A 27,380-nucleotide genomic window follows, 5' to 3' on the forward strand; every position below is an offset into this window, starting at 1 on the left:
AGAACAAGAGCTCTTGTTACTCTGTCAACTTTCTCTGAATTTCAAAATATTCGGTTTTAAAAAGGGCTAATTGCTGGACAGCCATACATTGATAAAAGAGAGAAGAGATTTCTGAAAGTAAGCTGCATTTGATTAACAACTCAATTAAACATCAGGCACAACTGAAAACCAGAACACAAACTAAAGCCACATACTCTTTCTGTGAGATTTCTGTAACATCCTAAGTCTCCTCTTTCCAATTTACTCCCTTGCTGATATACCGAACAATGAAATTTTAAGCTAAACAATAACATTTCAAACATACATCATACAGCACCCTGCAAACCTCAAATCGCTGATTTGAGACTGATAACAACGCATTACTATAGCACTTGACAGTGTGCTTAACAAACATGCTCTTTAATAGATGCCAATAGCCCGCTCATGTCCTTGAAACTACACTTTGCAGCACACATGCAGTTTTATCACAAACATTAGCTACCATTGTTAGCGTGAATGTAGCCATTGATTAACTATCTTCTTTACCAGTGCAAAACACTCGACTTTGAGAACAGCCTTTCCGTTCTGCTCTGTTTTACATTTAAGCAAGCAGCGCGGTTTCTTCCACCGTGACGGTATTGACCATGCTAGGTATCACGCTCCAGCGCCGGTCCTTCGCTCTATTCAGAGAAGGGTTTAGCGTGTGCTCTGTGCCACCTGCGAAACACCACTACCGGGCATTAAAAAACCGGCAATTTTCAAGTGTGAAGATGGAAGCAGTCGCCGCTTTCACCCCTGCCCGCCGCGGCCCCTCCCGCAGGGAGCCGAACTGAGCCAGGCCCGGCCTGACCCACCCGGCCCCGGTCAACCCCTCAGGGGCGGCGGCCTCCCCTGAGGACGACGAGCCGCGGAGCCTGCTGGCTCTGTCCAGACCCCACAGCTCAGGGAAGAGGCCGCTGGCCCCGCCACACCGCCAAGGCCGGCACCCGGCCCTTTCGTGGCGGCTGGGACGGCTTTATCCCCGCCATTTCCCCTCCCCGGGGGCGGGGCCGGAGCTGACATGGCGGGGCCCGGGGAGTAACCCGGCCCCAGGTCACGTGGTGCCCTCGCCGCGCCGCGCGCGCGCTCCCACCCTCTCCTTTCCCCCGCCCCCCCCCCCCCCCCCTCCTGTGGGTGGTGCGGGGCCGGGAGGCCTGCACGATCCCAGGGTGCTGTGCGCGGCGTGGGCTCCGCCATCCCGCTGGGAGAGACGGTCTGTGCCGGGGCCCTGCCAGCGAGACGCCGCATCGAACGAGCGAACGAGCGAGGGAGAGGGGAGAGCGCGAGCCCCGCCGCAGCCAAACGGCCATGTCCGCGCGCAGCCCCTGAGCGGGACCGAGCTGCCTCTCCTCCCCCTCCCCTCCTCCTACCCTCCTCCGCGCGGGCGCCCGCCCGCATCAGCCGCCGCCGCCGCCAACATGGAGGCCGTGAACGCCTTCAACCAGGAGGTGGGAGCCGGGGAGCGGGGGGGAGGGGAGCGGGGGGCCGTGGTGGGACGGGGAGGGTCACGGCGGCCGCCATCGTGTCCCCGCAACCCGCGGTCGGCTTCCGGCTCTGGGCCGCGCGGGCCCGGCGCGGCGCCGCCAGAGGCCTGCGCTGGGGAGGGCCCGGGCAGCGCTCGGCCTGGCTCGGCCCGGGCCCTCCCGCCGGCCCGAGGGGCGGGGGTGGGGGAGATCGGGTCTCCTCAGTAAAATGGAGGCGAGCGGGGTCAGGCCCGCCGCGGCAGTTGCAACGGCCTGGAGCGTTCCCCGAGCGACGCCGCAGCCCGGGTTCCCGCACGGGCCGGGGGGGGCAGGTCGCTGAGGGGATCTTCGGGTCCCCTTCTCTTCTCCCTCCCCCCCGCTCCCCCCCGGTTTCCTCCTCGCTCCACTGGAGAGCATTCGAGCCGGGATCCCTGTTACAAGGCGTTCCCACTGCGTGCGTGTTGTTAAGAAGGGGGAAGCCGCGTTTCAGGGCGCGAGGCACTTTTATTTCCTCGCAGTGGTTTGGCGAGAGACCTGCCATGTGAACAGGCGGCAAATAGGATAGGCTGGAGGTTGAATATAGAGAGGGAAAACTGCGAGGGGGCTTATCTTTGTGTGGAAACGACGCCTGGGGATTGGACTAAGGGATCGACCCCAACACTAGGGACGTGGGAGGTAGGTTGGAAAGCGTAAAGCGTTCAGTCTTCTTTCATGGTACACAGAAGGTCTCTGTCTTCTGATGATGATTTTTTTTGATTCCTTAGTCAGCCAATCGGAATTTGAAAAAAAAATGGACCGTGATTGTTTTTTGCATAATATATTAAAAAATACTCTAGTTTCTACTTTATAAAGTTTTTGACACATGACTTAAAATGATTCTTAGGTTAGATGACGCTCCCACCTCAGTTTGACAATTTTACTTTGGCAGGTCCTCTATGGACTATAGAACATGCATATTCTCGTTGCAGATAATGAGTTAAAGCTAAGCCAGAACCTATTCCAGGATGTTTAATATGCTTTGAAGGTTAGGTTGCTGTGCATGCTTGTTGATCAGAAACAGGAAAAATGGCAGACTACTCTCATGTGATGAAGTCATGCTGTGTAAAGTTCACTCTCTGCAACTGCTTGTCATACAAATTTACAGAAGTACAAAGTGAAAGGTAGATAGTATATGCGTCCTGTTAACGGTTTTGTTTTTATTTATTTGCCCATGTTATGGGTGTATTGTGCTGCTTTGAACCAGTGGTATGGAAGGGTACAAAGTAACCTTCCCAAATATGTTAAAATAGAATGGCATGCATGTGGCATTTTCAATTTTCTTGTAAACAGAACAGAAATATTCTTACCTGCATAAATATAAACGGAAGTTCTAGCAGATTATTGCTTTCACTTCATTCATTTCAACATGTTGCTACTTGATAAAACTTAATTGTACAGACAGTGCTTAGTGTTTCTTAAACACTAAAACCCACTTCTTTTGCTGATCTGCTGGTGAAAGTATGTGTGACTTTAGAGTGAAAGCCGTGTTTCTTGGTATTCTGTGACTAATCTCCCTTTTAGAAATGGGTATGTTTTATTTCATACATCTTCCTCTCAGATGTATTAAAAGCGTGATGCTTTTGCTTGATACAATCAGAAATATTGAGTGAAATTCTGATGGCTGGCTGCTGAAAGGTAGTAAAACACTGGATTTCATTTGAATATCAGTTAAGGGGAAGAAAACTATACTTGGTACAATCCCGGTTCTGCAATCATTTGTACGTATGACTAGTTCCATAGGACTACTTATGTGTAAAGCTAGCATGTTAGTAAATTCAGGGTTTGTGTAATTACTGTCCTGTTCTCAGGAGGCGTGTTTATGATATTAGCTAAGAACATAAAGTCCAGTTCTTAAGCTGTTCTCTTAACTTTGCAGCATGTGTTGCCTGAAGCTGTGCATGCAAAATAATACATACTAAAATAAAGTGTGAAACATCTCAAACTTTTTTGAGGAGGGGAGGATTTACAGTCAGATATTGTTCCATTTTTGGGCTTTCGCAGTGAAAGCGGAGAAAGTGAAAGAGCTGTTTCACAAAAGGTTTCAACGTTATTCACAGAATGGTGGCAATAGGACAGGCTAGTGAGTGTGTGAGAACTCATTTTGTCTGTAAGACTGTCTTACAATGCATAGACGTTGTGAGGACTACAGAGGTACCAGCCTCTGATCACTGAATGGTTAATTATTTTATTGAGAGTGAAATAGCTTCAACAGCAAAGATCAGGGTGTCTACAGAATACCCTGTAGGTCAAGAATTCCAGAACTTGCTGGCTGATGGTTGTACAACACCACTGTAGGCAGAGAATTGTGGTTTTATAATGGTAACTTTAACTGCAGCAGCCGTGAGTTTTGTGCTGGACTTCCCATGTATGCTAGAGGTGATGTGCTTCTGGCTTTACTGTCTCTTCTTCTGTGGAGGTGGCAGCTGTCAGCTCTTTGCTAGTCTATATGAAGGAGGAGATGCCGCTTACTGCTTCAGGTGTTATGATAATTTGGGATTCTTTGGGGTGGGTTTGGTGATTACAGCAATTTCTTGAACGGTGGGAGGTCCAAGTTCAAATCATGGCTGTAAATTAGGTATCCTCTAAGCTATTATGTTGGTATGCTCTTCTCAGGCAAAAGAGCTTAGGGAGGAAGAGAAAAGCGCCAGCAACGCTCTTATTTATGCAACTTGAACGGTTTAGTTTTGGCTGAAGCTGTTCACCCAGTCCAGTAGAAATCAGTAGTTTTGGCTGACTTGGGTTCCAATTACTCGGAAGTTCAGTTTCTGCCCTTTGGGTTATAGGCTTCTGACAATATGTATGACTATGTTGCAGTGAAGTAACAAGTTTCTGCCTGTCAGATAATTGTGATAAGTATGTGATGTTAACTGCCCATCTGAATTGTGAGGTAAAACTTAAATATAGAGGTTTGAGCTAGCACGTTGCACTTAGCAATTGTGGCAAGCTAGGAAAGAACACTTAAGAGTCAATTAGTTTGGCTCTGGCAATGGGTGGTAACTTACACGGGTTGCGTAATTTGATCGTGTTTGATTGTGTTGCCCATTCCCTTAGTCCTGTTCTTTGTACCTATATTTTGAATGCAAGTTTACCAGTAAATGTGCCTCTTAATTCTCGATTTTCTACAGGAGCAAGGACATTCTTTGTATTGACCAAACACATTTGCTGCTTTATTCTTATCCAATTGTACTCTGAGCAGATATTACCAACGGAATAGGTGGGATTTGACAGTTACGTAGTATAGTATATTTTCCCTGAGGAAATCAGTTCAAACTGTATCCTGAAGAATGAGTTAGAATTCATGTACTGTTAGGTGTATATGTTGTGTTAAATTAATAGTACAGTGTATGTAAATCACAAAAGGTAACTTGATAATGGTGCAAAACTTTGTTATGTTTTTAAGAAAACAAGTAAACATTTTTCTAAAAAAACCCCAAACCACACATCCGCCAGGGTTTATAAAGGTTTTAATCGTTGTGTTTTAATTTATGGGATATGTGTTTCCTTTTCTTTAATCTGAAAAACTTGAGGGATAGTTTACTGGTTATAAAAGTTAGAAATAGAGATCTCTTCACAGTCTTGCTGCTGGAACTAGAAAAAAAGTCAAGTTTCCTATTTTGTAATCTTCTATTTGTATTGAGTAATGCAGTATATTCACTTAATCGTGTGCCTCAGGTTGGTAATCGTTAATCTGTACCACTGAAACAATTGACATCCCACTTAAGCGTGCCTAGATCACAAACAGGATAGGTATTTTGTGGGCTGTTTCTTTAAAGTTAGAGCTGCAGCTTTCTTTTTTACTATTTATCCGTATTCAGTGGACAGTTGCATTTTTGCTGTAGTATAGCTATCATGCTAATGGTAAGACTTAATTTTGCATGTTCTATTACAATCTGTTGTTCCCTGTTCTTCCCCTCCCCTCCCCAGGACCTATAAATAGAGGTTAGCAGGATATCCTTCACAGTGGTTCTTCAGCAGTTACTGGAACTCATGAACCCACGTTAGATTCCCTCTGTTGTATGGCAAAGCAGCAAGGACACAACTGCAAAGATCTGTGGTTGGAGGAAAGATGAACAAAGTCTTTTGTGCATTTTGGCACCCTTTGTCTCTTTAAGAAAACAGTGGAAGCTGCTACCTGTTGTAGCTGCCTGAAATGATTCCCATATTTCAGTAGGTGCAATAGGCTGTATTTTTATGTCAGTGCTGCCTCCCACATGTCCTGGGAGAGTGCTTAAGCAGTAGTTCAAATGCTATTTGGATGGGATAGAGGGAGAGAAAGATAGGAGAGTGCTACTAGAGTTTTAGAGTGAATTTAGCCCCTTTTTTTAAACTGTGAGACCCAGGCTGAAATTACTGCAGAAGTAGTGTGCAGCTTTTTTGGGATGAAAGTTGCTTTGTTGCTTTTATGACTGTATCATGGTAATTGAAGGGTCATCATCAGTGTGATCCTGAAAGAGCTGTGTCTGTTGCTTCTGGACTGAACTGTTTCCGGGAATATTGAGAGCTGTGGCATTCTAGTAGAGATTCTTGGTAAGAGAAGAACAGCTTTTCAGGAGACATGCTGGACTTACGAGCCCAGCACTCATCCTAAAAGGCAGATAAGTTTCAAAAACACTTGTGTAGAAAACAAAATTCTATTCTGTGTACCTTTATGATCTCATTTTCATATGAGTGTCTTTTGTAAAGATGTTTCTTGCCAGTGATTCAGAATTTATGAATGGTCTTTCTAGGTCACAGAAATAGCTTAGTTGATGAAGTACTATTTAGCTTCATTGCCTGGGGTTCATATCTGGTCAAATTTAAATCTCACTTTATTTTCCAAAGAATGTAGCCTGACAGCCATGAATTTTATGGTGATCTCTTACCTTCAGCAGCACCTAATACTTGGTATGCTTCACAGCTGATGGTCAAGAATTTGAAACTTGCATTGATCCTCTGAGACGTAGCTTAGTGACAGAAGTCTAGTAGACATTATCTTTCTCCTTTTCTTAGTAGCTCAAGGAAGAATGGGGACCTGAAGAGGAAGGGAAGCAATGAGTTTTATAGGGGAAGGAAAATGTATGTGGCTAACAGATTTCCTTAGGATCCGTGTGTTTTTTAAAACATCTGACCTTTTAAAGATTTGATCATGCATTAATAGTAATGGTGTTTTGTTAAGAAAATAGTATGGTATCTGTGCTTGTTAGTTGCGTCTTCCATCATCTTTTTTTTTTCTGTAGGCACATGAACAAATAACTACAATTATATGTCTATAAGTGAATTGTAGTTCGGCTGTATCTGGTGTTTTCTAAATGCATGAATAAAATACATTCCAAAAAATAATGAGTGAATGTACAGAGTACTGACTGTGTCATATGCGTGTATGGAGCCTGCTTAGAGAAATATTCTTGGATACATAAGACTTGATGAAATTGTTGAGGGCATGTTAGACTGCTCTGTGAAAATCAGAGAAGGGAAGATTGAATGAGAGTATTGTAACAATGACCTGCGTGCTTGTTATCCACTAGTCACTAAACACTGTGTTTCTTTCAGTAGACCATGCTTCTAACTGTGCTGCTTCTTTCCTGTGGGTTTTATTTAGTAAGTATATAAAATGGAGCCATACATCTTTATTTGTAAATAAAGAGACCTTTTTATGGCAAAGAAACTTCAGCAAGAGAGCAAAGCCAGGGAAGTCAGTTCAAGTCTTAAAAGGTATTTTTACCTTCCTACTATGTTATCTCATGCTTAAAACAGATAAATAGACTTAAGATCATACATCAAGCTCGAGACACCCCAAAAGATATAAGCCTGATCTTTTTTTTCTTCTGTGCCGATGGGTAAGTCTCACTGGATGACACTGTCTCACTTCTTCCCTAATAGTTTCCGGTTTGGAAAGTGTATGAGCTGCCTGCCTTTTTTCTCTGACCATGTGTTTTATGTTTTTCCCTTGGCACCCCTGTTTCTTCTCTACTGGCATCCACACATCACTGTCTGCTTTTGCTTTTCTTGTAATGAATTCAATAACAAAGTGAAGCTGATAGTATTCCTACATTTCAACTTGCTCTTGTTCTAAAGACATGCTGTGCCCAGACATGCTGTCTTTTTAGGATTCTAAGGTAAGGCTGTGGGTAAATTTGAAAATAGTGATTCTCCCCTTTGCTTCAAAAACCCATAGTTCTCACGTTTCTGTGTAAAATAGACCCTCAAAGGGCATTAATTGTAGAATGGCAGAAATTAATAATTTGCTGCTTGAAAGAATGAAAACTGAAGACCATCTTCCTATTCCTTCTCCTGTTACCCACCTTCCTAGTACACCTCACCCACGGCTTATGAACTGGGGCAGGTTCTACAGTTTGAGTTGGAAGGCCTTCTTAGTTCACTCCTGCCACGTGTTTTCTATAGTACTTCTGTACTTTACATGGAATTTTCATTTGGGGGTGGTTACTAGATTGCTCTTTAAATAGCAGGCAATATGGTTGGTCTCCCTTTTGTTATCTGCTATGGTTTAATGAGTTGCTTATCTTTGTTTTTTAATTGTCTTTATTAGCCTGAAAATGAGCAGGTGATTTTTCTGCCTTTGAGGTTCTTGGCTTTATAGATATTTTATCCTGTACTTCCATATTGTTGGGAAAAGTACACAGAAATACCCTTGAATCATTATTTTGTATTGTGGCTTGAGTGTAGTAGGCTCTTTAATACCTACACTTTTTTGTAGTACATGGGTTGATACGGAGCAACAAAAAAACGATTCCTTTTAAAAACATGTGTGGTTACAGTGCACAGACTTTCAAATATAGGGAGGGAGGTTCCAGAAGTGTTTGGAAATTCTTAAATTGAAATTGTATCCTAAGCTAGAGCTTGTGTAAAACAAAAGTGTGGTTTTTTCGTACTGCTTTCAACAGGTGAGACTTATAACTGAAATAGGAAAGTTTTTCTTCTGACCTTTGCATTAATGATTTTGATAACATTTTGTGGCTAAGCCTTTCTCTACTAGTTTTTCTACATTAGCAAGTCATTTCTAGCAGGTCAGACTTTACAGGGCAGAGCATTCCAGGGACAGGCTCCTGTTGTGAGGCAGTACATTGGAAACACTCTCAAGCTGCAAGTTGTTGTTGCCTTTGTTACATCCATCACATTTCTTTTATTTTTTAAATAAAGTGTAAGTTTTTGTGTCTAGGTTGTTTTTTGAGCTGATCATGGTGCCCTTTGTGGAATTAGATGTATTATTGGAAGGACGGTCCTCTGAAAATAGGTGGGGTTTTTTCCATATATTGGTTTGGGAAATGTGTATGAAAGAAGATCCAAGTCTAATTGAATGTATGCAGATGTAAAGTACATGGGTGTCTTACTGAACAGTTTCCCCTTCTAACAGTGAAAATCCATGAGGAACTAGTAAAGTTGTTAAATTTTAGATTTACCCGTCTTTAAAACATGGCTTTGACACATGTAACTATGATACTGAAAATTAAATAAAAATCAGCTTTAAAATAGTCATTTGGTATTCTAAAATCTTATGAAAATTTAAAAAGGCAACAAAGTTTTGATGCGCTATTCCAGGAGATAGTGATGGGGGTGAGTGTGAAGAGAGGGCAGAATACATACATATACACACACACGCATGCACACACACACATATGTGCATATACGTATATGTGTGTATATATGTATTTGTGCATATATATTTATATATAAAATATTTGCATCTCCATTTGATGCATGTTTCAGCTGTAGTTCATCCTTAGCTGGAAATATCTGTGTGTACTGACCTCATTGCTTTTACTGTGTTTTCGTTGCTGTTGCGCAGAGTGCTGTCTGTAACAGCAAAGGAACAATTTACAGTGATCTGCTCAATCCTGTTCTTCCAAAGCTCTTGTTTATTCCTGCCTTATTAGCCTAAGTTTCAGCCTCTCGTGCTCTTTAATTAATGGCTTCTCCAAGCTACCATATTCTTTATTGCATCCTCCGTGGCTACTTCAGAGCATCTAGCTGATTTCCCTTTTTCCTGCCCTCTGGCAGTTTCTTTCTCCTTGGATTTTTTTCTTTTTCCCCTAGTTGCAAAGTCATTCTTGAGATACCTTTTAAGACACATCTTTTTTTTTTTTTTGCTGCCCCTTGTTTATTGTCATCTTCTGTCCTGCTATGAGCTCTCCCATTTTCCTGGTTCTCTCCGGTTGTGTTCCCGAAATACGAATGCTGAAGTGCTCCTTTCACACTGGCTTCTTTGTTCTTGTTACATGGGACTGGCTCCTTTTTTTGGAGGACCAGTTGCTTCTTGGTGTGTAAAGGAAAGGATATGGAGTGCCTGTCTTAATGTTGGCTTCTTTTTTCCTCCTCCGTCTCATTTTTCGAGCCTTCTGGTGGTTTGTTTATGGGTGTTGGGTTTTGGAAATTTTTTTTTTTTTCTTTTGTTACCTCTTAAAACAGATTTTCATGAGTTTTAATAATAGCATCAAGAGTCTTTCCACTTATTCTAAAGAAATATAATTCGAAATTTAAATTAAGCTTTTTTTTAAAAAAACAAGTCCAACTCACAGACACCTCTCTCCTTCTGTCTTTTATCTGACAGTTTTTATTTGTCTGTACTGTGATTTCTCAGCAAGCAGGGATGTTAGCTGAAGTATGTCTTACAGCTTGAATGGCTTTCAAAAGCAAGCATTCTGGCACTAGAACTTGCCTTTCATGGAGATTAGTAATGAAAAGCCATGGTCTTGATTTGATGTTGGTGTTGGAAAAGGTATCTGGCTACCACTGTTTTGAAGGACAATTTTTCTTCTTTCGTATCTCCTGAAATAGGAATGAAATTAAGAAAGTAAATACCTTCTTGCCTCCTCCTTTTATTTTATTGGTGGAAGGCTTTCATTTTGTATTGCTGGAAGTCTTGTTATCACTTTACTTGCCTTTAAGTATTTGGCCAAATTTTTTTGTCTTCTGCGTTGTTTTTTTTCTTAACTGAGACAGTGGATAAATCTGTGTAAGTTGGTCACTTCACAAGTATCTTGGAACTTTAAATTAATAGAAAAATAAGAGATAAATTTTTAAATGACATCTTACATTGCATTACACTGTCGAATGAAGATACTTTTATTCTCTTATTTTGCTTTGTTCCAAACAATTGATTACATTTTTGGCTAGTATTTAAGGGCTCTATTTTTTCTTTGTTGTGAAGAGCAAAATCAAATTATGTAATGCAAAAACATTTTTTCTGTGATTTGTGGGGAATATTTCAAGGTAAAAATGATTATGTGTGTGTAGGAGATGTTGAAGGTCTCTATGGTTTTTAGCACTATACAAATCATGACATTATAATGATTCTACCTTCAGTAAGCCACAGCTTAAATAGGAAGCTAAGTTTATGGGAAGAATAGAAAATGATATTTAATGAAGCAGAGCACCTAACTATGAGCTAAGATATAGAAGGAGGAATTAAAAAGTAGTATTGGGATGTCCTGGCTTCTCTTTCTGCTTGGAAGATGGGAAGGAACATTGGAGAGGAGAGAATGGTCCTGACAAGCCAATGTGGGTTATGCTTCCAGGTTTAACGAATAGTAGAACAGGAGTGTGCACAGTATGGCATAAAAACGTAGTGTAGCATACGGTGTAGTTTTTGCAACTGGTTATTTTAACGATGTGAAATTACAGCAGGAGCTTATGGAGTATATAGAATTCACTGTAGATCCAGAGTAGGCAGAGTGGTCTGGAAAGTGGCGAAATGTGCGTTGGATTTTGGTGTCTTCTGGTGTGTGCGCATGCATGTTTATGAGTGCCGGACTTTAGGGCTGTTATTTAAAAACAAACCTCCCCAAATCCCTTATTTCCCTATTCTCTTAAAATGCTCTACAGGAAGCAAAGTACAGTAAGAATGTCATGCTGTTCAGGTGGTGCTGGGGTTCTGAGGAAAACGTATCCCTCTTCCCTCAGCTTTTTGTGTTCAGCCCTTCATGGACGTTTCATCAGCTCTGACAGTTCTGTGTGCAAGATGTAGTTTCTCTCAGTTTCTGAAATGTGAAACTAATACTTGTTTTCAGAGTTATGGTCAATACTGGAAGACAGAGCGGTGTCTTTTCTGAATGTCTAGGTTCAAGACTTTTTGAAAGTGTTTTGTAATAAATTTCCTCACACATGAGGTATAAGTCATGGTGATGCTATTTGGGAAAATGAAGTTTGGTGGCTTTTTGCTTAGAGTCATACTTTCAGATTTGAAGAGCTGAACATCCTACCTGTATCCTACATGTTTTGAATATAGAATATGCTTTCTGTGAATACAGACTTCAGAAGAAAAAAAAGAGTATTTAAATCTAGCACTGCAGAATCCTTTTTTGTGCTTAATGGTCTTAACAGAATAGAACTCTTCTTAACCTCTGATATGATTAAAACTCTTCATAATAGTGTGCCTGGGCTACGTTTATGGAAATGAGATCAGAATTATTCTGTAAGTTGGGTTCAGAGAATGCCTCAATCTGTCATCTATAAAGACTAGTAACTTCTGAAAACTTTGCCCTTGAGGAGTTAACTTTTCCACTGGGTGACGTTAGTATGGAGAATATGCAGAGGGTTCTCCAAAACAGTTGGTGCAGTTAATTTTAATAATAATATGGTATGGTCATAGCAAACAAAATGGTAAACGTCTCCATTAAAGACATTTGCAATGCCTGTATGTTAATTTGAAAACTTAGTATTGATTTATCGCCTTGATGGATGAAAGTTGCCATACTTTTATGCACTTTTTTTTAAGATTATAGGATTATGTCAGTCTAGCTATCTGTAGGGCCATCCTAATATTTCTATTTGGTAAGCAGATACTCAGGCTAATTTAAATCAAGCTGCAGTTATTTCTGTTTTATATTGTTTTTGTAAAATAGCAAGTTCCCATACCGTAAGTTAACAGTGCCTGTACCGTAAGTTACCAGATACTAATTTTTAGACACAAATAGAACTGTGACAGCAGCCTTACTGAAATCTGGTAAATCAGTGTATATGGGTTAGTTCACAAGGAAGATAGCTTTGAACATTGCCTAGAAAGATCTGCTTGTTAGTCTCTCTGTTTCAAGGGCCAGCCAGCATTGTGGTGATACGTAGTGTGGAACATTGGTAATGAATCAGTTGTCTGAAATGTTGTCTTTTTGGTTAATTGCTTAAACTTCAGAATACATTTTTAATATTTGTTTTCTCTGTTTAGCTCTTTTCACTGATGGAGATGAAACCTCCTATTTCCCGAGCAAAAATGATTCTCATCACAAAAGCTGCCATTAAAGCTATTAAGGTAAAGTACAATAGAACAAACATGAAACTGAAACAGTAGCAATGTTTTATTATTTTACTTCTAAGTAAACGCATCTCTGTATTTCCCAGTCTTAGCTTCATGGATGTTTTATTCTAGCTGGTGTTAAGAATGTTACCTAGAAACAAGTGGGATGGTGAATATCATCTCTTGGTTTTAGACTAGTAGCATAATGCCGTCTTGATTTTTTTGAATCATTGCTTCTTAATGCTACACTAGGGTGTTGCGATTTCTATGTAATAAAATTTTAAATGTTGCAGGATGCAACCGCACCTTAGCATGTTAAAACATAGCGGACTTGCTTAGAAAGTAAATCCAGAAAGCTCCCACTAATACTCTAGAAGCAGTGTGTCTTTTGTGTACATACTGACACACTTCTGACAGAAAGGATGGCTTGTTTCTGTCTGTTCCCCCCTGTGAAATCTCTTTCGCTGTGCTTGATTAACTTAGCTTTATAACATACTTCTTTTTAGAATGTGACTACAATATTTTGTAGTCTTTCCTAAATGGTAGTAAGCGCAAAGACTTAAAATACTTCTAAAATGATGCGTCACTGTTGAGTAGATGATAAATTAATTTATGTATTTATTTTCCAGCTCTACAAGCATGTTGTCCAGATTGTAGAGAAGTTTATCAAAAAGGTAAAAAATAAAAAATAATCTACTGATGAAGATATTGTCTGCATCTGTTACTAGCTAGTAAATAATGAAAAAGGCTTCTGTTATTCAGGGATTGGGGGAGAAAATTCTGTTTTGTTAAGATTTTATACATTTTTGGTATCTCTTTGTCTATATAATGTCATTTTAGTTTTCTGTAGAATATTAAGAAGGGGAGAAAAAAATTGTGAAATTCCCCCTTCCTCCTCTGTCTAGCAACTGGGGAGGAAACTGGAGGTACTGAACTTCAAATTAATTTTCACTGGCTAAGATAATACATATTTTCAGAAAATACCGTTTTCTCGCTTGCCTAGGCATGTAGAACAGGCTAGAATGTAATACTCACTAAAACCAAACTATCATGCTGCCTAAAGTAAGTTCCTCTGAGTGAACAGGAAAAATACTTTTTTCATTTGAAGTCCTTCAGAGACCTCCAAAGAGAAGGACTTTGCATTAAATTCTGGAGAATAGAGTTGGTGGAAGTAGTTCAGTGCATTGACTGTGAGGTAGCTTGATAGCAGAGTTGTGACAGTCTATACTTTAACGTAGTAGATCTGTTGTTGCGGTTACATGTTGTGATGCTAAAGGTACTTTAAAAACAGTGATTGAGAAGATGTAGGCTGCTTCAAGCTATCCAGGTATATTTACTCTGTCCAAAATGTGAAAGCGTGCTTCTTTCTTTTCCATTTCTATAAACAAAACAAAAGTAAAGCACTAAGAGAATTCTACATAAAACAAACTAACTTTTTTTTTCCTACACAAGTATACTAAGTATAGATTTCATGTACAGATCTAAGGTGAATGTATGTTACCTTGTTAGTATCACTGCATAATGGATAATTATTTTTATCCTTTCAGTGCAAACCGGAATATAAAGTCCCTGGATTGTACGTTATTGACTCTATTGTTCGTCAGTCTCGTCACCAGTTTGGAACAGACAAAGATGTTTTTGGGCCAAGATTCTCTAAAAATATTACTGCCACATTCCAGTATTTGTATCTCTGTCCATCTGAAGACAAGGTACGACTATAATTTCTCAAGTGTTGTTGTGAATTGATAACAGTCCTACCTTGGTGTTCCACTTACATGAAAGCTAATTTGGTGATTCTCTATGTCCGTGGTAGTGAATGTTGTTATATGAAATAGTAAAACATGCTGAGAAGGATTATTAAAGGTGATAGTTAAATGAAAGTTTTAGTTAAAATATTTATTTTGCCTAAGTTCATCAGTTTTGTTTTGCCCATGCAGACACTTCAACAGTGTGTGTGACTATGCCAAAACTTTTCTTCTTGAGGCTCCTTCAGGAAAACTTACTATGGAAGGTAGTGTCTCCCACCAAAAGAAAGTGTTATAGGAGAAGCTCTGGTGTTGTAGGCAGTGAAGGTTCTGCTCCCAAAAATTTTCTAAGAAAATCATCATGTTGATTTCTTTAGTCTTCACAAATCCCATACTTGGGAATTTCATTGCTGCTCTCCAATGTCAAGACTGGTTTAAGGCCTCGGTTTCCTTAGTTTTGCTGTACTTGCTGATAGAACAGAGGCTCAGAAAGTATCCTGAATTCATGATGGTCTAGGTTGCTACCAACAGAAGAGGGCTTTTCTGCCCTCTGTCAGAACAATTTCAAAAGACTCCTGAGATAAGTATGTTTTAGAAGCTCCCAACTGGTTTCCAGAAAATCGCCTGCTCACTCTTTTTCTTAATGGTAGTACTGTAAGAGCAAAATACTCTTTTTCTTACTGACTTTTTCCCTAACTTTCCAACTAAGCTTTTGAAATGCTTTGACGCTCTCTAGTTTTCTGATGTGGAACATTTAGACCTTTAGGCCTTCAGTCTGATATTGTAGAGCTTCTGGGTTAATACCCTGGTGAAATAGAGCAGTCTTTTCTTCTTTCTGTCTTTGTGGTTACCATTTGGTTCATCTAAATGAATTAGACTATCCATCTCCTTTATGGAACTACCTGATATCTCACTGCTAAAATAATTAAGATACTTTCCACTAGGGGAATAATACTATTTATAACATGCTTGCTTTAATGAATTTCTAGTATCTAAACAAGAAAACTGATCTGCAAATACACAACAACTATGGTTGACATCCAAAGAGAATGATACTACTTTTTTTAACATCTTTTCTCTAATATTAATATGTGACTGAAAACAAGAGTATTACATTTATTACTTTTTGGCCTTCATATTATTTTCAAGTCTTCTGGAGAGATAGAATATCCAAAGCCAAAAAATGCTGCTGTTTTAAAGTTAACTGTTTTTCAGACCAAAATCTTACTTTAAAATAGCCATTTCAGGCTTCTCTCTAGTTGACTTTACTGTAGAAAACATTTTGTGAAATTCTTTAATAGCTTAGCTTGTGAAAGTATAGGTGGATTTGCATGGGTGTGTATAACTGAGTCACAGTAAGACATTTTATTGTTGAAACAAGGAGGAACATAATTGATTCATCCTTAGCAGCTACAGTAGAAGTAAAAAGTACTTAAAAAGTGTATGTGTGCAAGTCAGATGACTAAGTACACAAAAAGGACAGGTATGTGAATGTAACATGTATTCTGACTTTTACCTGCTTGCATGTTCCAACTGAAGCAGCACATCTAGTTAGATATTATTGTTTAATACTGGGCTAAAGAAGGAAAGACTAATTTCCAGCTTGTTCCTGAAAGCTTCATTGTTCTTAACGTTAAAAAAAGAAATGAACTTAAAATAACAGCTGACAATCAGAGGTTCTAATTTAATCTTTCTGCAGTGATCAGTTAGAATGTTTTCCACTTGCTTTCCTGACCTTTTGAATAATGATAGTGATGGGTTTTCTGGTGTTAGCGTAGAATTGGTTGGGTTAGTAGAAAAAAATTTAAGCAAACAATCTTCTGTCTAACTTTAAAGCTTTGTTCTAGCATTTTGTGGTGTAACTGCCCTCTCTTCATTAGGGCTTTCCAGCTCATCTTAATTTTCTCTGTCTGTCTTGTCACATTTATTGTTTGTTTTACTCCTTTATGACCATCTGTGAAGAAATGATGGGGCTGATGTGACTTCCTCTATTGTATGTCTAACCTGGATTTTCTGACTGTCCAGAACAGTTGTAGAAAAATGGCACAAGTTGCTTTTTATTAAATCAGATAATAAAATAAGTTGGCAGTTTTTATCTTTGCCATGTAAAAGGTCTTGCTGACCTATGTGACAACATAGGCGTTGTTAAATAGGTATGCCTGATTATGTTGAACTCCTATATTGTTCAAACCTTTCTTCTCAATGTATGGAAGATAAATTTAGAGTTTGCGAATTAGGAAAGCTGTATTTAGCATTGACGCTTGCTTTTGTTTCAACAGAGTAAAATAGTCCGTGTCCTGAACCTTTGGCAGAAAAATGGAGTATTTAAAATTGAAATAATTCAACCTCTTCTGGATATGGCAGCAGGAACTACTGCCACTGCACCAGTGACAGAAAATGCTACTAATAATGAAGGTATGAATGACATTATAACTTCTTTTAAAAGGGTGAATGATAATAGCTTGTTTGCTTTCAAATTAAAGTGCCCAATAATAGTTTCAACAGTAGCATATTAATAAACTCAACTTTGTTGTCACATGTGGAGCAGCTGAACTCATTCTAAATAAATGCTGATACTGTACTTCAGAAATTAATCAGAATGTGAACATGGAAAACAGCTGAAATTTATATAATGTGTATGCATATGCACATACATATGTGCACACTTTGCTTACAGATGATTTTAATGTCCCCTCTTAAAAAAATACTTAATTTTTTTTCTTTTGGTCTGAAACATTTTTCTGTTGTTTCTCAATTTTGTAATTCTGATGTCATTTTTTAAATGTTAGAATCTGCATAAGTAAAGCATGATCTTACATGTTAAGAGCTTAATCTTTCTTTGAATCAGCTTAGTATCTGAAAGCAACAGCTGCCAGTTTCTTTCAATGCAGCCCCGAAACATTTTAACTGGTGTTTCAAATCCAAATTCTTGAACAGTAAATTTATGCCTGGCTGTAGGCTTTTACATGGGCTACTGGTTGAAAACTACTGACCTAAAGAGTAAAGTAATGATGGCCTCCCCACAGTATTTTCACTGACCTATTTTATGCCACATAAAAAGCTGGTAGTGAGGTTACGGAATTGTGGATGAAGATACTCATACCACAATTCTCTCTTTCTCTGGAGGGCTTTCGTTTTGAGTTTGTACTCTATATTTCAGAGTTAGCTTTGGTAACTTCCTTATTTATTGCACTCATGTGTGTTGGAGTAGGACTGGCAAAAACTGTAATGGAGTGAGTGAGGTGTGGTGACACACAACAAAATAATGATGTACAGGAGCATAAGTGAAATGGTCTCCAGCGTTGTTTAGGAAAGCATATCCTATTGACACGTTTTATAAACGTGGCAGGGCAAGGGGGAGGGAATGTCTTGGCATCTGAGCTTGGGTTCAGGCTGGTGGCTGTACAATTTCATCCTGATATGACAGGTGAGTGGCACTGTTTTTCCATCTTTGTCTCATCACTAGTAGCTAACAGGTTGGGTGCCTTCTGCATAGATTTTCATGTACAGAATTACTGATTTCAGTGAGATTATTCAGATGCACCAGAGGGGATAATTTGGCCCTGAAATAAATATGCTAATGAATAATAATAAATATATTAATGCATTATGTGAAATAGAATCTGTTTAGCTCATAATGCTTCAAAGTCTGTTTAGCCAGAAAGAGAGAGAGAGAGAGAAATGCAAATTTTCTCCCTTGAGCAAGTAAATATCCTTCTGAATATACGCAGGAAATAATTTGGGAGTTAATTTATATTTTAAAACAATCACGTATCTTTTTGCAGTATTTTTATGTAGCATCTGACTTCTGGGAAAGTATTATTCAACATGTTTGTCTCTGCTTGCTGCAAGTCAACACTGCAGTTATTTAAACTGCAAACAGATGAATGGCTTTAAAGAAGTTGGTATTGTGAGGCAAAAATATTTGCCTAGTGTCTCAAACTAAAAAATATTTCTATCTGTGGGGTTTTTTTAACTGTTTCTCTTTGTACAGTTTTATAGTAGTCCATTAAAAAGTATTTGCTAAAGAACAGTTACTTGCTCACAGCATGTGGGAATTGATGGTATTACTGCTAATTTACTTTGTACAGGCAAAACGTTTATTAAAAAAAAGCATTGTAATCTAAAGCAAATAGAACGGGAAAGCTGCATGTGTAGCCAAAGCTAATAGCATGTCTTAAAATGTGATCTCAGTTTTAGTAAATCTCAGTGGAAATGGAAGTCTTTTCCTGGAAGAATTAGTAAAAATTACTTTTATGGTAGGAGGATTTATCTATCAGATGCAGGTTTGGCTTATGCCTATGCAAAAGTGGCACGTGAACAAACCTTATCAAAGAAGGTGAAATAATGCTTGTGAAATAATTTTTAAAAACCTTTAATTATTACCAGATGTTTCAGCAAAAGTTCAGTTACTGCTAGAAAATATTAAGAGAAACTCACTTGCTTTTAAAATGAACCATTAGATGATAGATTTGAAATATTAATCCAAAAGAATGAGTCCAGAACTTTGTAACCAGAACTAACATTTTAAGTGTATTGATACGCATTGCTTAACATTGTTTGACTAACAGTTTTTCTCTTAACTGTTCTAAAATTGTACAATTATAAACATTGAGTTGTGATCTAAAATGCCATGCTGGACTAGTTTTCAGATAGGCCATTTTTCTTTGTTTTCTTTCTTAGTGTAATACACAGATGTGAGCAGTGAACGGAGCAGTTAAAGGCAAAATGAATAGAGTATGCAATTGGGGTAGTTTAGTTAAGACTTTTGGGGTTAAACAGAGTATTGTAGGTAGACGCTTGTTTTGAGGAGGTAGATGTATGCACTGAAGAGTAAGATGAATGTTTTGGAGTAACGTAGTGCTTTCTCAATTCCTATGAAACTCTTAGGTTCGCCGCCCCCTCCAGCAAAGGTTCCTTCAGAGCCCCCTCAAGTTACTGCTAACTCAGTACCTACTGTGCCACAGTTGCCCAGTTCTGATGCCTTTGCAGCTGTAGCTCAGTTGTTTCAAACAACACAAGGACAACAGGTAACCTGTTTATATTTGGTTCCCTTCTAACTTCAGTTTTTATGTTAAATGAGGGGGAAACAATGATGGAAGTAATATCCTTGATTTGTAGCAAAACAAAAAGCCTCCCTAAGGTCTTCAGTGGAAAACTTCTAAGAGTTAAAGTCAGTATTTGAATGATCTGTGACCCTTCTATCAAGTAATTATGGTATTTGAGGAAAATTCAGTTATATATTCCTAAATAATTAGTTCTGAATTGATGCAGTCACAACGTTTCAAGAACAGGCAGAATATATCAAACACAAATTTTATTATTTGGTCCACTTAAATGTTTGCAGTGTTGAAAGGCCTGAATACTGAAATCTTGGGATCTGCTGAATTTTGCCACTGAAGTATTTAAAAAGTGACTTTTGGTCTTGCTGAAAGTTCTCCATAGTTCAGTCAGGTTGGTGGTGGTGTTCATATTGTGCCATAGTCTGGTTTGATGTAAGATTTATATCCTACAACTCTTTCAATACTATGTGTTTATATAAGGATATATTCTTAATACTATATATGTTTTTGTAGCTTCAGCAAATTCTTCAGACTTTTCAACAGCCTCAAAAACCCCAGTCACCGGTCATAGATAACACTGTGATGGCTCAGGTTCAAGCTATTACTGCTCAGTTGAAAACGACAGCAGCACAACCACCAGAGCAAAAAGCTGCTTTCCCACCGCCTGAGCAAAAAACATCATTTGACAAAGTAAGTCTTCATTTGTTCTTTGTGTTTAACTTTTTCAGTTCAGCGGAAGATTGTTTGATGGATGCCTCAATGTCCTCCATTTGTTAGGAGAAAAATTATGCAAATTTTGTTTCTTCTCTTTCTGTTTGGAGGTCAGCTTCCTGTTTTTATAGCCTTCGCATTTTCTAAAGTTGAATAAAACTGATTTTGGACAGTTTCTGAGTCTGTATTAGGATACAGATTTTTTTTTTTTTTTTTTCTGTTTCTAACCTTGTCTTTAATTCTAGAGCTGTTAAATACATAGTAAGTCTTCAATAATAAGGTTATTTTGGCTGCCAATTATATAAGATACAGAAAAAATAGTTGGCTCATTTCATGTAATTTCTTTCAGAAGCTGCTAGATCGGTTTGACTATGATGATGAACCAGAAGCAGTGGAAGATTCAAAGAAAGAAGATTCAGCTCCTTCTCCTTCAGTTTCTCAGCCAGCTTTGTAAGTTTCGTGTCGTAATAAAATTAATAAATTTTTGTTCTAAAAATCTTTAGGTTAGAAAGCTGATTAACATTCCAAGTTACTTCAGTGCTTAACTGTTATAGTCCAAAGTTAAAACGTTGTTAACAACTTCTGGGGTGGTTTTTTTTTTGTCTTTTTACTTTGGTGATCTGCTGTAGGTTTGGCATGTTGCATCATTGACAGAGGAATGTGTTCTGTAGAGAAAAGCGCAGCTTTGGTTTCAAGATTAGTTCCATGTTTTTATTGCACAATTGAGTGTGTCAGGGCGTTGTTAGTAATCAGCTGGATTGCTTTGCTGGCTGGGGAAAAGATGCTGTTCCAAACATTGGTAGTTTTAACAATATAAAAAATTAAAATTGGCTTTGCAGCTTTATGTTCGCAAACATTAAATACCCACGCAAACTAACTCAGACTCCTGTTTCCCTTTTAATATGCATTATGATAAAGTCTTAAATTACATGATCACATACTAGTTTTTTCCACAGGACCTCTCTCTCATTCAGTGCACAGGCTGGATGGTGCTCAATACCTGGGTTAGTCAATATTTCTTTTTTCCCTGCTTCAGTATGTGGCCCCATGTCTAACTTTCTGTAAATGCCATCCAAACCCTGCTCTCAAAACCAGAATCACTAACTTTGTCATTGGCTTTCTTACTGTGTTTATCACCTTGAGCACTTTAATGTTCCACAAGTATTAGTTAATTAAAATGCCTTTTAAGTAAATTGGTAGTATTTTCTCTATATATCTGTAGATGGAACTCTGGAGTACAGAAAGATGAGGTAGGTCAAACATAAGCACTGCTTGTGTATGCCCAACCAGAGATCATTGGACTAGACTTTTCAGCATGTTCATGTTCCATTTGTAGCACTTCAAAGCCTCTGTTCTTATTACCTTATAGTTGTGTAAGATGCTTCTGAAGATTCCAGTAGTCTCATTTTGGGCACACAAAATCAGTAATACTCTATATGAAGAACTGATCTGTCCAGAATCATCTAAGAATTGTATGGCACCTGTGTCTTAAAATACTACAAAGTTCCATTTCACATCACCATGAAATTCCTATCTTCCTGAAATCCTGTTCAGTTTCTTAACACAAACTGCAACCTGTAAACAGGTCCTATTAACTGCACAGACCTCATTAATACCCTGAGCACTGTCCATTCTGTGTGTTGAATCAGGAAGTGAATGGCATTACTGTAATCCTTGTGTGATATACATATCCCTTTCTCCTCTGCCCTAAATTCCTCCCAAACTAAAGTTTTTTTCCCAGCAAAAGTATGGTCAGTTTATTTCCCTTGAGGAAAAGGCTTACTTCTCTTCTTCCCAAAAGAGGAACTGGAAAGGAAGAGTGTTAGCCTAAGGCAGACAACCCTCATGAAAAATTTCCATAGACTGAGATCTTCAGCAAGGTCATAGAAGTACAGAGGGAAGAGAGGCTTAAACCTTTATGTAGCATTTCTTTAAATTTTAAAGGACTGCTCTTACAGTGGAGCAAAGATAAGGAAGCCACTCTTTCTCCTTTTTTTGTTTTCACTTTTTAGAGAGGAAATGGGATCATAGTAAGGATAACTTTTCTGTCTAAATTTGAAGCAAGAATGTGTAAATGTACATAGAAATACGTAAAATAAAGGCAAAAAATCTGTGTATCTACTGACTTGTCTCTCCAAAATATTACTGGTTTTAGTGGATTTCCAGGAGAAGGTATACAACAGCCAGTATTTCCTCAACTCCCAAATATGGATCCTTTTCAGCAGCGAATGATGGGAATACAACAGGATCCAATGCGTCACCAGGTAACTTGATGGTTTTCCCTTGTCCTTCTGTTGTGTTATGTTTTCTATCTTGTGTTGTTTTCTTTGGTGCCGAAGTAAGGAAGTGGTGTTCCTCTTACTGAAGAGTGAATATGGCTTAGCCCTCCAACTTTCCCAAGAAACATATTTTTGTTCTCTGTTCCAGTCAGGCTTTGAAGAAGAAGATTTTTGCTTTGTACACCTAAACACTTGACCTACTTCATCCTTCTCAGTCTTCTTGTCTTTTATTGTGACTTTGGAGCAGAGATACAATTTTACTTTAGCAAACTGGGAAAGCTAATGTAATTTTTTTTCCTAACTGGAAGTTTTTGTGCTTTTTCTTCTCCAAAGGTTCCGCTTCCTCCTAACGGGCAAATGCCGGGTTTTGGTCTCCTGCCTACCCCGCAGTTTCCACCCATGGCTCAGCCTGTGATTCCGCCAACAGCACCTGTGCAGCAAACTTTTCAGTCTCCTTTTCCAGTACAGAGTGAATCACACATGCAAAAACCACATCAGCAGGTGAGGACCCCTTGCAGTAAACAAGCTGACTTAAAATGCTCTAATACATGTCTTTCTGAAATGTGTATAGTTTGTTCAGGAGAGGAAATTTCATAACCATGGACAGAGATGGTTGTAAGGGCAGCTCATCTCAGAGAAAGTTGGATAGCTGCAGTGCTACATGACAAGTCTGGTATTTCAGAAGTCTAGCAAAACCAGCATATGTATGCTTTATGCCTCCTTTTGTGAAAGACTTTGGATTGCATTTTGTCCTGCCACTTCTCAGTTCCCCGCATCCTCCCTTGCCTTTTGCCATCATGCTTCAGGAATGTTTTGTTCCATGGAATTCTAACAATGCAATCGCATTCTGGAGAGAAACTATGTGGAAAAGTTAATTTTTAAGGGCCTGGTAGATCGCTGATGTAGTGGAAATGGACTCAGAAGTTTGTAAAAGTTTTTAAAAATCTAAGTGTTTGTAAACACCTCTCTCGTTCCTAAGATTTTGGAGTATATTGTTGGTTTGGTAACTGGCTATTATTAAGAAGAAATCAAAGAGCAAGTCTATTTATGAGCCGGTGTTTTTAAAAAAAAAAAAAGTTGAATATATTTGCCTCTCTTGTTCCAAGAAAAGGAAATCCTAAAATGAGAAATAGTGATGGTACCAAGCTGTCCTTATGTGGTGACCTGCGATGTCACAGATTGTAGAAATAAGTTCTTGCTTTCCACTTGGCATAAAGGGACAATTCTCAAGAGTATTTTTGTAATTAGTTTTTTAGTCTTGAATTCTGTTGAATCAGTACATTTTGAGAGATTGCCTTTTTGGATGTTCCCTGCCAGGGTCGCATCATGAAGACTATTTAAAGTTTAGGCAGGACACAGTATGTTCTTGAGTGGGAAGCTGTAGAGGATTTGGGGTAGGAACAAAGAGCTGTGTTGAACTTACTGGGTTTTTTTCAAGCTGGTTCTTGCATTTTAAGTATTTTGATGACTTACGGCTTCATTCTTTGAATTCATTGTATTGTAATTTGCTTATATATATGGCTTAAAGTAGTTTCCTGTAACACCTTGGAGAAAAGTTTTCTAGTAGACCTTACTTTGCCTGTGATTTTGATGACAGAGCAAGATCCACTGACTGACTTAAAGGAATATAATCATATTCTGTGGAGATATATGTGGTGCTGAAATTGACTAAAATGTGGAAAAACAGTAATTTGCAAATTGAAAATGAGAATTTTTTGTAAATTATTTTTATTATGTTTTTGCAGTGGTTGTATTAAGTTCATTTAATACTGGACTGTCTCCCTATTAGTGACTACAAAGTAGTGGTGAAGCTTCTCTGGAGAGTTGCATTACATTTTAATTTCATATATATGAATATTCAATATAATTTTAGTGCTGTTACGTAATTTAGTCTAGGCATAAAATGAAATAAAATGCTTGCGCTACTCACCTGTAACACCAATCGACTTAATATTTTAGGATATGGAAGTGGAACAGCCACCTATTCAAGAGGGAAAACGGCATGTTTCTGACAACAGAAAGTCAAGATCTAGATCTGCATCAAGGTAAACTAGTGAAAGTTCTTTTAGTGAGGGTATATATTATATCAAGTATTGGATTTTAATATAAGGAACTTAAGTGTGTCATGTCCAAAGACTTGAAAATGCTTTTATGAATTGTGTACAAGTACTGAGGAGAGTTATGCTGATTGTCTGGAGCTCAGAGAATCTGGTGCTGTGCTGCCAAATCTACTGTGGGGGTGGTAACTTCTAACTGAGATGACAGTAAATAGCTGAGAGGTGAGCTAACTCCTTGAGCTATTGGTGGAGCTTGTTTTCAGTGCCTTAGGATGTAGTCCTGTTACTTGTATTTCAAGCTGGCTTCTTGGATGCCCCTCTCAGCATATTTCTTTTGAGGTCGTTTCTTGTAAGTGCCCAGTTATGTTGTACAAGTTGGATTCTATGACTGAATGCCAAAGACACATTAAGTGGAAGAGTCCATTTCAATATAACCTAAGGATTAATGACAATAAATTACTGTCTGTGTATTACTCTCTGTATGGACAACACTAGTGAAATTTCTTGGTAAAGTCAAAACTGTCAAGGGCTTTATTTGAATTCCCCTTCTGGAAGAGAGAAAAAAAAGAGACCCTTTCCATCTCTTACCTCTGAGGGGAGTTGTGTGTAAATACAGCTAAGTGTTGTATGTACTTCAGTGCAGTGATAATGAGAAATAGATTAGTGACTGTTAAGGCTTGTGAACCTCTGAAAGTTCTCTTTTATTGGTAGAGAGTAACTTCCATGCCCATGAGTAAATTTTAGGGAAGCAGAACATGATAGTTTAATTTTGTCTGTGCTCTAAAGACACTTTTCTTATGAAGAAATCTGCGATCCAGTGCACTATAGGACTTTGCCTGTCATGGAGGCAGTATTTCACATGTCTCAGCTGACCTAACAAATCTGGCTCCAGTATTAAAGCAAAGCGATCTACTTAGTTACGAGTCTTCTCCTTTGCCAAGTTTCATATGACTTCTTTAAAGGTTTGTTCTGTCTTCCAGACCTTGAGTGGTTTAGAACTTGAACATGATGTAAAATACAATTTCACTAGCAGAATTTATTTTTAATCTCTTTTTTTTTAGCCATTCTTTTGTAAAAGCAATAAACATTTTCCTCATTTAAGCAGGTGTAATTTTTTTCTACGTTAACGTGGACATAGTTTTTGATAGTCAACTTTAGTACAAAGTTAATAGAAGAGAAGAAATTGAAAAATAATCAACTGTTCAGCTGGAGTGCATTAATAAGCTACTGTAATAACGTATTCAAGTTCTAAATGCATGCAAATGAACTTGGATTTATTTATTTTTTTACTGGCTGAACTCTTGTCTGATTATTTAAATAGATATCTGAAACAGTTACCTATCTGTCAATGCCTGGGTCAGAAAGATTGAACGTAAATGGTTGTTGGTTTAAACTAGGTCACCTAAAAGGAGACGTTCAAGATCTGGCTCCCGATCTCGAAGGTCACGTCATCGTCGATCGCGATCTCGGTCCAGGGATAGACGTCGACACTCTCCTAAGTCTCGATCACAAGAAAGACGTGAACGTGAGAGGGAGAGAGAACGCAGGTCAAAAGGCCTTCCTCAGATCAAGTCAGAAACTGTCAGTGGTGAGTTCATTCTTTCTTTTTATCATTGATGTAACTCTACCAATTCTTGTAATACTATTTTTCGGATGCTCAGCATCTTCCTGATTCATACATGGATATTTTTTTTTTGTCTGTGTCCAGTATTTTCCTTAATGAATTTTAGAGTTCTGTGAAGTTGAAGATATTACAGTCGGTACTATGCCTATGTAAAATGTAATACTAAGAAGACAAACAGGTATTTTAGAAAACCTGTAAATGTCGAAGAAGTACACTTCTTGTATCTATCCACTTACATTCAGTATATGATATCGGTGCAGAATATCCCAGAAGACAACTCTTAGTCTGATGTTATTTTTTTAAATTTTTTTTGTTCCATTTTGTTGGGCTTAATGCTATTTGATGTGGGTTTCAAGACTCATCCAAACAGAATAAAAGTAAACTGTACTGTAATTTATTTTCTGAACTGTGTAAAGCTGGTAAGAATTAAATTCACCACACATCCCTGTACTTCCTTTACTCATAGTAGACAATTTGGCATTTTTGGAATATCTCCAAGTCAGAAATATTTTGGCTGTAAAATGAGGAAGGAAAAAGCTGAAATGCCGTGCTTTTCTTTTCTTCCTTCGAGTCATGTAAGGTAAAGCAGGTTCAGCAACAAGAAGTTGAGCACATCATTACAGTTTTTCTAATGATTCAATGTTGCGTGTCTCTCAAACCTGGATGGGAGCTTTGACCTGGAAAACACATAGGCTAGTGTTTGGATTTCTGAAATAATCCTGGCTTTGCCTGTGTTTATAGACAAATGTAGTAGTTGTCTTCTGAGTATTCCTGGGGAATGTGGAATCTCCTCTGGAGATCTCAGATAAAATGTGAACATTCTTTTTAATACAAGAGGGAAGAAAACGAAAGAGTTTTAACTAGCCAAAACCTTGTGAATGACAATATCATTAGTTTAGAAGTACTGCAGAGACTTAGTAGCTGTTTATTAAAAGCTTACTGGCAGTGGTGTTAAGATATGCTTTTGCCAGCATCTCTCCCAGATTCTGTCACATAATGCTTTTTAGGTTTGCAGTTTTATATCGCTTAATGGGAAAAACATTGATTGAGTATTAAATAATGTTGTAGTAGTCTTCAGTGAACATCATACTTAGAACTCATCTGCTGTTTTATTACCTTGAAGCATGAAGTGAGATAAGCATGTTGCTTACCCTTTC

General features: G+C 38.5%; 1 protein-coding gene across 1 annotated transcript in view; it reads left to right on the forward strand.

Annotated features, from left to right (window-relative positions):
* The first annotated feature begins 1,436 nt into the window (after positions 1–1,436).
* Positions 1,437–27,380, forward strand: part of SCAF4 (SR-related CTD associated factor 4) — a 46,512-nt gene continuing 20,568 nt past the window's right edge. Inside the window, exons 1-12 of the mRNA XM_059819788.1 lie at positions 1,437–1,466; positions 12,676–12,759; positions 13,374–13,418; positions 14,292–14,453; positions 16,769–16,904; positions 19,380–19,519; positions 20,066–20,242; positions 20,613–20,713; positions 22,419–22,527; positions 22,876–23,043; positions 24,502–24,587; positions 25,997–26,187. Coding sequence (XP_059675771.1) covers positions 1,437–1,466; positions 12,676–12,759; positions 13,374–13,418; positions 14,292–14,453; positions 16,769–16,904; positions 19,380–19,519; positions 20,066–20,242; positions 20,613–20,713; positions 22,419–22,527; positions 22,876–23,043; positions 24,502–24,587; positions 25,997–26,187 — 1,429 coding nt within the window. The remainder of the gene's footprint in view (positions 1,467–12,675; positions 12,760–13,373; positions 13,419–14,291; positions 14,454–16,768; positions 16,905–19,379; positions 19,520–20,065; positions 20,243–20,612; positions 20,714–22,418; positions 22,528–22,875; positions 23,044–24,501; positions 24,588–25,996; positions 26,188–27,380) is intronic.

Source organism: Gavia stellata, chromosome 1 (assembly GCF_030936135.1).
Source record: "Gavia stellata isolate bGavSte3 chromosome 1, bGavSte3.hap2, whole genome shotgun sequence".
In the NCBI taxonomy this organism is placed as follows: Eukaryota; Metazoa; Chordata; class Aves; order Gaviiformes; family Gaviidae; genus Gavia; species Gavia stellata.